This window comes from Taeniopygia guttata, chromosome 3 (assembly GCF_048771995.1).
Source record: "Taeniopygia guttata chromosome 3, bTaeGut7.mat, whole genome shotgun sequence".
Classification (NCBI taxonomy): domain Eukaryota; kingdom Metazoa; phylum Chordata; class Aves; order Passeriformes; family Estrildidae; genus Taeniopygia; species Taeniopygia guttata.
In genome coordinates this window covers 50,089,275-50,102,774 of record NC_133027.1, presented here as the reverse complement: position 1 = coordinate 50,102,774, position 13,500 = coordinate 50,089,275, and the positions used below count along the sequence as shown (strand labels likewise).

At 39.2% G+C, this 13,500-nt stretch overlaps 1 protein-coding gene across 2 annotated transcripts in view; it reads right to left on the bottom strand.

Moving 5' to 3' along the window:
* DCBLD1 (discoidin, CUB and LCCL domain containing 1) overlaps positions 1–13,500 on the bottom strand; it is a 46,543-nt gene that overhangs the window by 19,535 nt on the left and 13,508 nt on the right. Inside the window, exons 2-5 of one of the 2 annotated variants that reach the window (XM_030267789.4) lie at positions 11,289–11,501; positions 1,826–1,963; positions 1,208–1,259; positions 400–472 (exon numbers count right to left, since the gene is read on the bottom strand). In XM_030267789.4, the coding sequence (XP_030123649.4) occupies positions 400–472; positions 1,208–1,259; positions 1,826–1,963; positions 11,289–11,501 (476 nt within the window). The remainder of the gene's footprint in view (positions 1–399; positions 473–1,207; positions 1,260–1,825; positions 1,964–11,288; positions 11,502–13,500) is intronic. The other variant, XM_072926805.1, reaches the window with a different exon arrangement.

Sequence of the window (13,500 nt, the reverse complement as noted above, 5' to 3'; positions counted from 1 at the left end):
CTTAAAGAAAGCCCACATTTTACTGAAATGTATCTTTTTCACATGTGGACACCAAACAAGTAAAAGCTAAAATCATAGAAATATTTCGTACATGGATGAGCACTGCCTCAAGAAGGACAAAGACTAGGCAGGCTTTTTCCAGAAAGCAAGAAACCACAAGTCAGTAGGTGTATTTGACAATCAGTGGACTTTGTTCTCACACAATTGATTTGTCTGTTTGAAAAGTGTCTCTGTGTGCTTATATACTGATAACTTACTTACATACTGATAATAAAAGGTATAGCAAAACAGCCCAGAAGAATTACTAACAAAAGTCAAGCAGCAAAAGTTGAAACCAAGTTGCACTATTCTTGTCTCTTTTGTCTTTATAAATTTCCCTGCGCTATCCTGTGTACTTACATCTCTGTATCCTTCTCCAATATTCCCAGAAATGTCACCTGCTATGTCTCTGCAGCCAGCAGGACAGTATCTGCTGTAGTGAGAGAAGAAAGGCTTGTTTAAGGCATGAAATGTAGTGACAATACACACAAACAAACTCCTATGAAAGAAATGCTCTCAAAACAATAAATATTTTAGCAGTAATTTCTCTAAATTACTGATGCTCTGTTAGTGAGTCTAGGAGCTAAATAAATGGGCCCTTTAGCTCATGGGTGGACTGAACACAGTAGCACACAAAGAACCAGAAAAGCAGTTTATCAAGGGCATTTATTTCTGTTTAATTCTCTTGTTCTAGAAATGCTACCACACAAGTTTTCAGAGTCAGATAAGAAGCCTATATGCACATCCAGACAGCAGCCGAAAAAGCACAATTTATTACCATTTCAAACCTATCACAAAGTTCAAGGAACCGAAAAATTATAGCTTGTCCTTAGATAATCTTGTATCAGCTGGGATGTGATCTGCTCCCAGAGGAAGCACTGGAATTTGAGGCTACTTTGAATTTCAAAGTGGAAACTCTTTTTACATATACCATGTATATGTATGCACTTAATGAGAATTGCTGAGAGCTCTGCGACTCCATTCCATCATTTTTCTGGGCCACAGTCTTCCATTCTGCACTACTGCTTCTCACAACAAGGCATTAGACTATTACTCAAAAAAAATCACTTTTCCAGAAAACCAAGACTCTTTAACATTTTCTAACAATTGAATCAGTTGACAGATGCTGCAAAGCAAGCCAGAATGCAGAGCTGCAAACCCTCTTTACCTGAATTCAGCCTTTGTGTAGTGGTTTGCTCGTTCCAAACAGGTGATTAGATCTGTGAAAATTTACAAATGTCAATTACCATTGTAGGATGTAAAAATACAGACAAATATTTGCCAGAACATGAAATTACATTTAAAGACCTCTCTGTATAATACTTCAGCAATTTTATTAGACTGGAAGCAATAGCTATGGTTTTCTTTCATTCTTTTCAATTCCCTCTTCTACTCTTCTTATGTTTTACACCTTCTTCAAAGCTGAACAGACTTCCAGAACATTAAATGTGGGAATGAAAACTTTAATCCCTCCTACCCCTCCATTCTATCACAGTGTGATGGATGCTGGAGCTCAAAACACAGTGGAGCTTCAAGGAGAAGGCACTGTTTTCCCCTCCATTAGCCCAGTATTGCAAATAGTCTAGGCAGGATTTCAGCAGCTATTATATCTGGTTAATGTTACAACTGTTTCTTGCACACATGCTATTAAAAATACCGTGGCTCATGCTAATCTGGAAATATTTAGGATCAAACATTCAGGCTAAAGCTCTGTGTCAGTCAAGATGATAATTAAATAGGGGGAACTATGCCACTAATCTTCTACTACTTTTGGATATCACCTTACCTGGATGATCACTGCTGGCATAGGACAACAAAAAGCCTCGTCCTGACACGTGGGATCCACTCTCAAAGTGAATAGTTGCCTCATTGCTATCTAGAATGATTTCTTTGGGGACAGGCATCACATTACCACAGTATGGCCCTACAGACAGAACAAAGAAGTTTTCAAAAGTTTAGATGACGTAATTAGGCTGGAAGAGTCTCATGATTAGCAGAGAATTTCATAACACACTAATTCTCTTTCAGTATCAACCCAAATGTTGACAAAAAGGTTTTGGCTTCAGTCCTTTATGGGTATGAGCTCTAAAGCTACCCTGACAAGCAGTGGCCAGGATCCAGTTGTCTCTGCATGGCAGCAATTCCAGCATTCACATTTCTCATCACATAAGCCTTAAGAGAAGGATTAATGCCCTTCGACCTTTGAAGTACAGCGTGCTTACAACCAGCAGTAACTCATTAGAGAAAATGACTCTACATTCAAAAGCAATCCAAGGGATCTAGGCAAGGTCCCCAAGATAAAGCCTCCAAACACACACAGCTCATGCTATTGTGGCACAGCAGCCAGTCAGAAAGGACTAAGATCAGAAACAGAGCACCTGGTTGTCAAGGACCTGCATGCCACAAGCTGAATTATACTACAAAGCAGTAACGCTTCCCTTAGAACATTTCCTAAGCTTTTTCCATTTAAAAACACATGGAAATATACAGTTCAAATCTCTAAAGCTTTAAACAAAAAAGAGAGGGAGAGAAAGAAGAAAATTAAGGGAGTGGGACAGGGAGACAAGAACCTTGTGCTTACAGTGAATTAGATAAAGGTTTTATAGCTACCAACTGCAGTATCTTGGAACAGTCTTTGGGACACTCCTTTCTTGTGACAGCAGGCGTGCCCAGGACTCCTAGTAATTACACTTGCTTTCTCAGAAAGTCAGTTCCCAAGGGGAGTGTTCCTTTGAGATCGCCACAGTCTTTGCATTTGCCTTCTGTCACTGTACCTGGGTGCAAACACTTGTCCCTAGCTGCCCTCAGGCACAGATAATACAGAAAATTCAAAGCAGTTTGGATATACTTGCTCAAATTTATGAGTCTATGTACAATACGAACTGCAAAGAAAAGGTTTCTGTAAGACAGCAAACAGACTTTTTTCCCCAGAGGAAAAAAAAATCCAAATGACCCTTTACAAGCCCTCAGCCCATCTGTTCTGTTGAGGTGAATGACAGCTTTTGTGTCCTAAAGCAAGTCTTTGGGATGAAAAATGATCACTTTGATTTTTCCTAGACAACCTCATCTTGGTGATGGTGGCTACTTTAGGGCAACCTGGACTTCTGAGACACGAGAAATTACATTCACATCATGACATGAATTTGATGAGTGATACCCATCATAACAGGCTCCTAAAATCTCTATTTTGCTTGATGCTCTGGGCTAGGGAAGGGACTCTTTTCCAAATATTTCATTTGCCTTATAACAACAATAAGGTCAGCCTGTAGATTAGCCCAATCAGAGCCAACAAGAGCCAGCTGTCAGCAGAATGGGACAAACAAAAGGAGGAACTCTTGTCCTGTTGGCTTATAAAAATTATATGGTGAAGGCAAGCAGGCAGAGAAACAAGCGATGAATGCGACATTTCCCTGGAGTACTCATGTGTTGAAAAATGACTCACGACTTAGTCAGAGAAAACAATGTCTATAAAAAGGGTTAAACAAATTGCTTAGGAAATGAACTTATCAAAAAGACAGCATCTGACACTGTGTCATATCAGTCAACTGCACGAGTGATTTATTTGAGAAGGTCTTTTGTGTCAGGTTGCAGTGGGAGAAGTGCTAACTTAGATATTTTTTTGAGAGAGAGAGAAACGGGGAAAAGACAGGGAGTATTGCACATCTTCAAAATAAAACACCTGAGAAAGCTTTAGTCCTTTTCTTCTCTCAAGGACTGTCTCTACACATTTTCTCACAAGTGTTCTTTGGCTTTCTCCCTCGCAGCGATTGGCAGTGACCTATCTACTCTGGAGGTATAATTTAGATGGCTGATTCACACAACCACACATCAGCTGAATCAGCGATGAGTGTCTCCTCCAGCAGCAAGTCTACATACGTTACAGATAATTATACAAACAAATACTACATCATGAGCAAAACCAATGAAATAAAATCCAAAATAGTCTAGACACACAGAGCTGTATAATCCAAAATTTAAGCAAGAAATTCAGAAGCAATCAGCTCAAGAAACCAACATTCAGTGTCTAAAACAAGTTTCTGCTATTAAGTAATAAATCCAAAAATATTACCAGTCTATGGTTATATTCTGCCAAGAGCAGTTCTACCAAGAGGTTCCCATGGGTAGCTCAAAATAAAGGGAGCCTAGGATTAATTCCTTAAAGGATACAGAAGTAGGAAAGAGTATATACTCAAGGAAGGAATATTTTCCAAAGGTTTATAAGTTTTCTGCAAAGATCTGTAAGAAAAAAAAGGCAGGGGGGAGGGGGGAACAGGTGGAATTTATTAATACTATGAAACATTAATTTGTTCTTTTGTTGCAAATTGAGGAAGCCTTGCAAAACATTTCAATATATTTCTTCTCAAGAATTCAGGTAATACCTTATCACTACACTGTCAGGTCCTCAGACTTGCCTGGGCTGTCTATATGAATACTGTACAACCATAGCGAAGATGAGAGATGACGGAGAAAGCCCTGGTATGAAAATGAGAAACTTGCTTATAGGGTCCTGGTAATTTTTACTGCAGCATTTGGATTTGACTCTGGATAAATATTTAATTCCTAAACCTGGGACTTAGCCAGAAGTTTTTTAAGATCCCTTTTGAGAACTGCCAGATCACGTTATCAGTTTTTCATCTTCTAATGTTAGTTGCGAGGTGGGTTGTTTTGCATATTTGGCTTGAAAAACGAGTCATGAATGCTGATCTCTCTCAGCTTCCTGTTAAAGTGACTTGGCTGGAGCTCTGCTGGAGTAAGTAGGCAGGATTATTTGGTTTGTTTATAAGAACAAAGGAAAGAGTTTGATTTAATAAACAGATGTGTTACGTGTGATGAAGCTGAGTAGGTGTTCTCCATATTTCAATATTACTATATCTAGATGCCAGGGCCTTTTCTTCTTTCTGTGTCTCATTAAGTTGACCCAACTGTGGACTGTTCACTCCAGATTCCTTTTATGTATAAAAAATTCTGCAGAAGAGATATTAGGGGTCTAAGGATTTCAAGCATACTAATTTTAATAGTCTCCATAATTAAACTAACTTTTAATGCCTTTCATTTGATCTGCTGGTATGGTTTAGGTGGCTTAAATAAAACACTTTTGTCTCCAAGCAGTATTAACATCCTGCAAGATACATGGTAAATTGTCTCGTGGATATCCTTTGGCTGGCCCCTCTGGAGACTGAAGAGACTATTTTACACACTGTTTATTTTTTCAATGTTAGCAATGGCTTGCTGCTTTTGTCTTTTTCATAATAGTGTTGTTTTGCAAATCTGATGATCTTTACAGCATTGTCTGGTTTTATGAGGTTTAGTTTACTTCTACTGTCAACCAGGCTCTGGCACAGCCCCTGAGCTTTCCTTGTTGAATTATGATCCTTTATTTTTTCTACTTCCCTTAAGAAGTACTATGCCCAGAGGACTCTCTTCTTTCACACCAGCTGGCAATGCCTACATGCTGCTTGTTTCTGTAGTTCTTCATACTTTCTGCCTCTTCTGTAAGGCTTTTGCTTCCTTTTAGAAGCGAAAGGATTTCCCTCTTCAGCTACTGAATGGCCAGTTCACTATGCTCATTCTGCTTTCATATTCCTCAATTTCAATTTGAAATCTGCAGCTTGACATTAGCAGGGGTCTTTAAGAAACTTGGTTTGGATATTAAATAATTATGTCTTCTGCTCAACAGAGAATCTTCTCCCCTTTTTCAGTCTTTACTTGCAGAGTAAGCAGTCATTGGCAGGCAAGATGCAGCAACAATCCGTGGATGTGCCTCTAAAGGATTATTATGTCTTAATGCATTTGTTTGGGGAAAACAATGTTTTAAATTGTAGCCTTTTCTCAAATAAATCATTTTGGAATTACCTCAGTAGCTGGGGAAGGACAGGTATGAGATGAACACGGATTACACTTGTTTAACTTCAGAGCTAAAAACTCAACAAGAGCACAAGTCTTTCACAAATAGTTCACAAAACCAGCAAGGACGAAACCTTTCATACAAACCAGTTGTATGAAAACACCTTCAGTCTCAAAATTCATCTCCATCTCACATTCACACAAATACTTTGATAAGCAGTAACTCTTCCTCTCCCCGTTACCAAGAGAGGTCCTCTGTGCTCCAACCCTGACATACACATGTGCAGCAGGAACCAACAGGACCCTGCAAGGACACAGAAAGTGCTGTTCTATGTCCTTCCTTGAAGGATGCAGGGAAGGTGCTGTTTAACACTCTGCAGATATGAGATGACAGAGCAGTCAGGATGAGACAGCCTAGTTATTCAACATTTAACTCTGTTCAACACAGACTGACTTCAGGCTGAGTGGTTAGCATTTCTTGTTTCAGGAAAAATAAATATAACTTTTGGTTAACGTTTCCAAAGGGTTGCCAAAGACTGCAATAAAGGAAAGAAAAAGGCATCTTAGTTAAGCTGGGGAAGTAATCACAACTTGAAAATGGAGCATCTGGGCCACCTGCACAGGCTGGTCTGCCTGCTTGACCTCAGGTGAGATTGCCTCTTTTAACACAGTTGTGGTTTTAGCCAAATCCAAAGACAGAAACACAGCAACAGCTAGGAATCATGAGTGAAGAACTGTAGTTTAACAAAAAACAGAGACTAATACACTGAATGCAGCTAACAGGAAGAAAGGTCCATTTGATAAAGCAAAATGCTGACATTCTTTGTTGCATCAGTCCTTCCAAAGCTGAAAATTCAGGATACTGTAACCACTCAGGTGAAACCCAAGTGTTAAAAGTGTTTTGACTGTTAAGAAACTGCTCAACTTGATCTTCAGCAAGAACTTGTCTGGGCATTTCTCTGGGTTTCCTGAAATACCAGAAACAATACAGTAATAACAAGTTTCCTTTGAGGGATGAAAAAGAAATCTGGGCACACCCATTATTCAAACAAGATATTTATTTCAATACATAATAAGGAGTGACTGGTTTGATGAATCCCCTCAAGTCATAATGACAGGTAAGAGGCATCCAAAGGCACTCTGTACCTTTAGTGATGAGGTGTGGGGAGAAGAAAGCATTTTCAGTAAATTCTCTATTTCACATTAGTTACCAGCTGTAAATTATGCAAGAACAAGTCAACTGCACTAACTCTCCAAATTATTACTAGTCACTCAGCAGCTCTGACATCCACCCCAGAGGAACACATCAACCTCCTACTGACTGCAAGTGAATGAGGAAGTAAGTAGGCACTTATCTCTTCTTTTGGCTTTCTCTCCAGTCAAGACTGATGATCATCTCACAAAATTAAGGGAAAAAGTATCAAGCCATTAGATGGGGAAGAGATAGAAAAAAAGCAAAAAAAAAAAAAAAAAAAAAAAAGGGGTCAAAAGAGGTACAGAAATTTGATAGAGATGTGAAAAGCAGCAGACTAAAAAGCAGTTCATGTCAAACTTTTAAAACATTTATGATCCACCTTCATAAGTAGTGCAAATTTTATTCTTGAGAATTACAGGGCTGACATGGTTAATCTTGTTTTCACATATCCCTTTAACTAATTAAAAAATCAGAAGCTCTACTTCAGAGCTCAGTATTTTTAATATGCTCAGATAATGCAATTAACTCAAGAAGAAAAGCATTTCGGTAAAGGCTGCACCTTGTCTGCACTGTGAGATTATGCTCATATTAAATTTCTGTGGGACAAAAACCACCATATTTTAATCTGGTCAAAAACTGTGCCTTTGAAACAGACCATGGTGATCTATTTATTTCTCTTAGAGACAACATGTGCAAAGCTGTGCTAATATTTAAATGTTGTCAGACAAAGGTGACTCAGTTTCACCAAAATGGGTATTAGACTCCCTTTGCTGACTGATGATTAATATTTTCACAGCTACGTCTGGATACAGAGCTAACAGCTTGAAAAAAAAGGCTTGCTACAGGTTCCTTTCTCCAGTGAACACTAAAGAAAATAATTTGCAGAGTAATAACTCAGACATACGGTGTCAAGACCCTGTATGACTCCAGTTTCAGAGCTTCATTAAGATTATTTAACTATCATCTTTTAATTGCAATATTGGAGAAATACAAATTCAATAGCTGCTTTCACAGGTCCATCAAAGCTGAGAAGTATCAAAGGTGAGAAGAACTGTAGTGTCACATTAATGTTTTAGTTGAGACTGAGAAAGGCTTCAGTAGATCAGCATATACAACTGCACGCTTTTCTAGGAATGAATCATACTCTTCTATCCATCTGCAGAGTTCAAGGAATGTCCTCAACTTTTATAAAATCTGCATGTAGGTGCTCTAATCTGTAGTCACCAACTTACTAAAGTACCATCAATGTTCCTGCTGACATAAATCAATTAATCCCTTCATATGTATTTAGCAGATTCCCTTTACTGTATGGAATATAAATACCCCAAAGACAAATTGAATTACTCCTTGTTGTATTGCAAGAATCCCTGCAGATGGTTATAATGATGAATGAATCACAGTTGAATGTAAAGACTGGAAGAAATCTAAAAGGAAAACAATACTTTATCATCTGGAGCCTTCTTCACACTAATTTTATATTTGTACGCATAATCTAGTATTTTGCCTCTGACCAATTTTCCAAGCTTCAGATATACTCCTCAACAGATGTTTTTATTCATACTGACATTCATGTCTTGTGTAGAGCTGAAGAAATCAGCATGATATTTAAAACATATTTCCCTTTGGACCTTATTGTCTTGTAATTGCAAACCTCCTAAATAAAGAGCAAAGGCTGCTCAGACGAATTTGAAACATGAGCAGTATTCACATCGTCATCTTTCATACTTCGCTTTTTAGGTTTTCCTTTTTAAACTGAGGTCAAATACAGAAAACACACAAAGATTAGTTTTTAATTGCTCAGATGTTTTCAGTGCTTGCAAAATAGTTTCAAGTCTCCATCACGCCATGAAAGAATTTTGATGCCTAAGGTCAGTATCTTCTTGGCCAGAAGGAAGATGTTGACCTGCCTGTAGATGTTCATGAAGAGGGAAGGGTTGCAAAGAGATCTGAGTTCAGAAACAGCTGTCTAAAAGGACACTTAACAGACTGAAAAGATGTAGCAGTGTTTATTCACAGGGCTTCTTTCACTTGCATAAATGCATATTGAAACCCAAAGCTATAGCAAGACTGTTGAAAAAAATTACTTAGAGAAGCCATAATCTAAGAATTCATGTGTCTTTTAAAACATAAGCAACATAATGAATTTATGCCTATAGAACTATTTCCACATCCATTCTGCATGGATTTGCCTGAATGTAGAACAGACACTCTGTAGGTATGCTGGTGGGAAAGTCTACAGTGAGCTGCAGACCACTAAAACCATTACAGATGGTATGTCTGCCTAAACTATAAAACTGGTTTAATCAGATATGACCAAAATCTGCTAATTGTGCAGTTCACTACTGAGAATGCAAATTATAGCCCACATGCATCAGACGTTACTAATCATAGTCCACGTGCATCAGACATTACTGAAAATGGGTGTGGGAATACTTTAAAAAAATTAATTATGTGGACTTGATTGCATAATACACAACTATTCTGTGCTTATAGGCTAAATAACTGCAGTATAAATGATGTGAAAATGCCTTTAGGCTGATCTGTAAGGAGTCAGAATTTCAATCAACATCCAAACTTCATTTTTCACTTCAAAAACAATATGTTGATTTATCCCTGTTTCCAAGATTTCGATTAGAAATGTCAAGAGCGTATCAATAACAATTATTCAAAGATATGCTAATGCAATAATAGCCACCTATTTCTTACTGCCAAGTACAGACAGACTGCTTCGGGTGAACACAACTCATTACTTAGTTATGAAACAGCTCACAGAACCATAGAATGGCTTGGGTTGTAAGGGAACTCAAAGAGCATCTAATTCCAACCCTCCCTGACATGGGCAGGGACCTTCCATTAGATTAGGTTGGTCAGGTCCCCATCTAACCTGGCCTTAAACTCTTACACGGATGGAGCATCCACAGCTTCTCTGGCCAACCTGCTCCAGTGCCTCACCACTCTCACAGTGAAAAAAGAAATAAATAACACTAAAAAATCCCAGCACACATGAACAGAGATGTTCCTTATGCCTCTAATCAAGCTCTGTGCAGGCTTAGATATCAGCATGTCACTGCCCACTCTTATTGAAGGTTGTTTCAAGATGTAATACCTCCCCCACAAGAACAATAATTACCTTTACCTTCCTTTGTGAGCAAGCCTTTAATACCTCACTTGATCTTCTCTTACCAGATGAGTGATAAGCCCATCAAGCTGATAAATGAAAGACAATCAACCCTCTTTACTACTAAGATATTCTATGAGATCTCGTCTTTAGAGAACTACATACTTTTCTGAGCCAAGCAGTGAGGTGGAAAACCTGCAGAGGCTTTGTGCAGCTCATATCTTCATCACATTTTTCCCTTGAATCCATTCTGCTTGTTAAGTCCAGGACAGTACATTTAGCCTCAGCTGACTGAAGGGCTACACAGCCCACTCTCAGCAGGCAAAATTTTATGAACTGTCAATTCATGAGTTTATTCCTACATTGCTGAACTCCTTGCAGCTTTGAATTTAAATTGCATTTCTGAAAAAGGGTGCATGACTTGAAAATCAGCTTGACTCTTCTAGAAAGTGCAGATCAAAAGTTTCTGTGACAACTGGTTGGGAAAACCATTTTGAGGAAGGCCTCATGTTCTCCCTGGGGAGAATCCTGTTGCCGTTATGATTGTTTTAAGTGCACAGCTGTAGCAGATTATTTGCTTATCTTCCTGTGCAAATCTCTTACAAGAGTACAGTCTGGCTGTATGCATTTAATATCTGCAAGTATTAAAGCCTGTACATTAGTAAGGTGGCTAACAGCTAGCAATAGTAAAGGTTATCTCCTCTCTGAGCCATGGACTGCCTATTAATAGAGACACACAGGATCACTGACTCCAATTTCTCACCTTTGTCTAGTTTGTGAGGAAGCTCTTCCCCTACACAAGAAGAGAAGAGGGCTGATACTGACTTGCTGTACCAAACCTGTGATGGTCCAGCTCTGCAGGTGTGAGGGCAGAGCCCTGAGGAGAGCTGTGCCAGAGCCCCAGCAGCCCCTCTGCAGCACAACCTGGCGGCACCCTCAGCCTTGGCAGAGCTACACACGGGGACAATGGCTTCCCACACAGAGAACAGAACACCCAGGACAAAGACTGGCATTTCTTGCATTCTGCTAAGCTGCCTTTTACTCACAGTTTCACCAGTTCATGCATCAACCATGGCCTTGTCTCCTACATACCATGCAATGTTGAAGAGCTCTGGATGGTAAGGTAGCTGGACTCGCATTTCTGTGATTCAATATCCAGGTCTCCAATTTTCAAGATCAGCCGTTTTCCTGGAGGGACTTGGATTTTCTTTTCACAAAGAGTGTAGTTTGGGTATGTCCCGGGATAGTTCTTGGATGCCAGTGTCCCGCTGTCTTGATACATCACTGTGTGCCCACATCCATCCCCTGCAGTAGGAGAACAGAAAGGAAGAGAAACAGAATGTATTCCTCAATTAAAAAAAAAAAAAAAGTAAGAAAATACTTGCTACATAATCATGTCTTGTGCACTTTCACAAGACACAAGATTTCACACCCCACCTCAGTTCTGCTGTTGTTGGAACACAGGTAACTGAAATAAACATAGTCACATTTCTCTTGCAAAGCAACAGAAAGAGGGGTTGGAAACACCCATGAACTAGGGTGTATTTGACAGTAATGTACAAACAGTGTCTTGTCTCTCGGTCTTTCTGCTTTATAGCCAAACCCTACTAAATCTCTGAAGATGCAATTCTACATGTAAGGAGTAGGATCCTTCCTTAAGTAATTTTTTCCCAGTTATCATCAGCATTTTATTTCCACAGCAATAGCCATCTCAGAGAGGGTAACTGAGTCATACATGAAAGCACAGACATGACTTAACTGCGTACTGTCACAGACCTGACACATCTTATTTTCCTGTTTTTGTTGTGCCACTTGCACAATACTAACAGCACAGGGTGAAGACACAAGAGGGACTTCCAAAGTGGGTTGTGCACTGTTAATGGTACACAGGCTACTTTGCAGCAGCATGCCCAGAAAAGCACGAGCTGCTGCCTCTTTGCTCAGGAGGTGAGGGTAGGGGTCCTCAAAGTGTGTCTTCATGCCAGTGTATAGGAGCCAGCTCTGCCTTGGAACCTTCCCTTGGTGGAGAGGCATCTGAGGAGCAGCTGCAGCAGATCAGAGGACAACAGGAAAAGGTGCATGGAAATACATGGGGGGATGTGTGGACTGACATGGAAAACAGGAAGCATCCATAGAGGGGGAAGGAAGCAGGTATCAGATAAGAGACCTTGACTACTAAAGGAAGTAATTTTTACTGAACTATTTAAAAGCATACTAGTAACTAAAAATTTGTATGCTAAAGCATAAGCCATTTGTTCTGCTCAATCTTCCAAATAATGGAAATATTTACAGTGGACTAGTGTGGTATACACATACATGTAACAGGCAGTGCTCAGTTTTAGGTCATTTAGGGCATAGGCATATTTTCCACAGGAGTCTTGCATACTGTTATCCTTTATCTTGGCAAAACTGAAGCTAATCCAAGAAGTATTAACAAAATAAAGAATCCTGCAGAGCTGGGAATTCACAATGTTCACTTTAACTACCCAAAATTTTCCTTTTGGGGATATTTTGGTTAAACGGTTTTAGACTGTGCCATTTTAATTACTATCTGAATTTCCTTCCAAAATCATTAGAAACAACAAACTAAAGGTTTTATAGGATTTTTTAAAAAGGAAAAACTAGGAATTACGTGTTGAAAAAGAAACATGCCATACCAAGGGGCAAGGGGGGGGGAAGTGGCATGCTGTGCTAAGATAAGCTCCAAGCTATCAAACTTTGACTTGCTACCATATAATTACACTGCCATTTCATCCAACTCACTCAACTGCTTTTTCACAAGCAATCACATTTATTTTGAAGCTTTGGCATTACTACTAGCTTTGTTGCCTCGTATTTATTTTTGTCATAGGTTCATGCTGGGAATAGAGGTGAAAAGGAGATATAGATCCAAAATCATATCACCATAAAACATATTCAATATGTTTTTTTTCAGATCTCCTTTTTCACATGCTCTTAAAAACATCTGTTGTTCAGGGTTTTTAACCAAGCACTATTGATTTTAGGATGCCTAGGAAAATACTCAGATGAGAGGCAAGCTGGCTTCATGAGCAAATCACCTTTTAATGGAAATTTTTGGAAACATGACTGAAGATACAAAGAACAATATGGTAGATGAGCTGTCAGCTTTCTGAAGAAAGAGGGGTCCATAGAGGTCTAGGCAGTGTAAAACCAGATCACTTCCAGCAGGACACAGGACAACCTTTGATGCCCATGTAGCCAGCTGCTGTACAGTGAAAAAAGAACTGTCCACGGCCTTTAATTTAAACTGCATGCTTCTAACTGTGGGAATTTATTTTAGCTG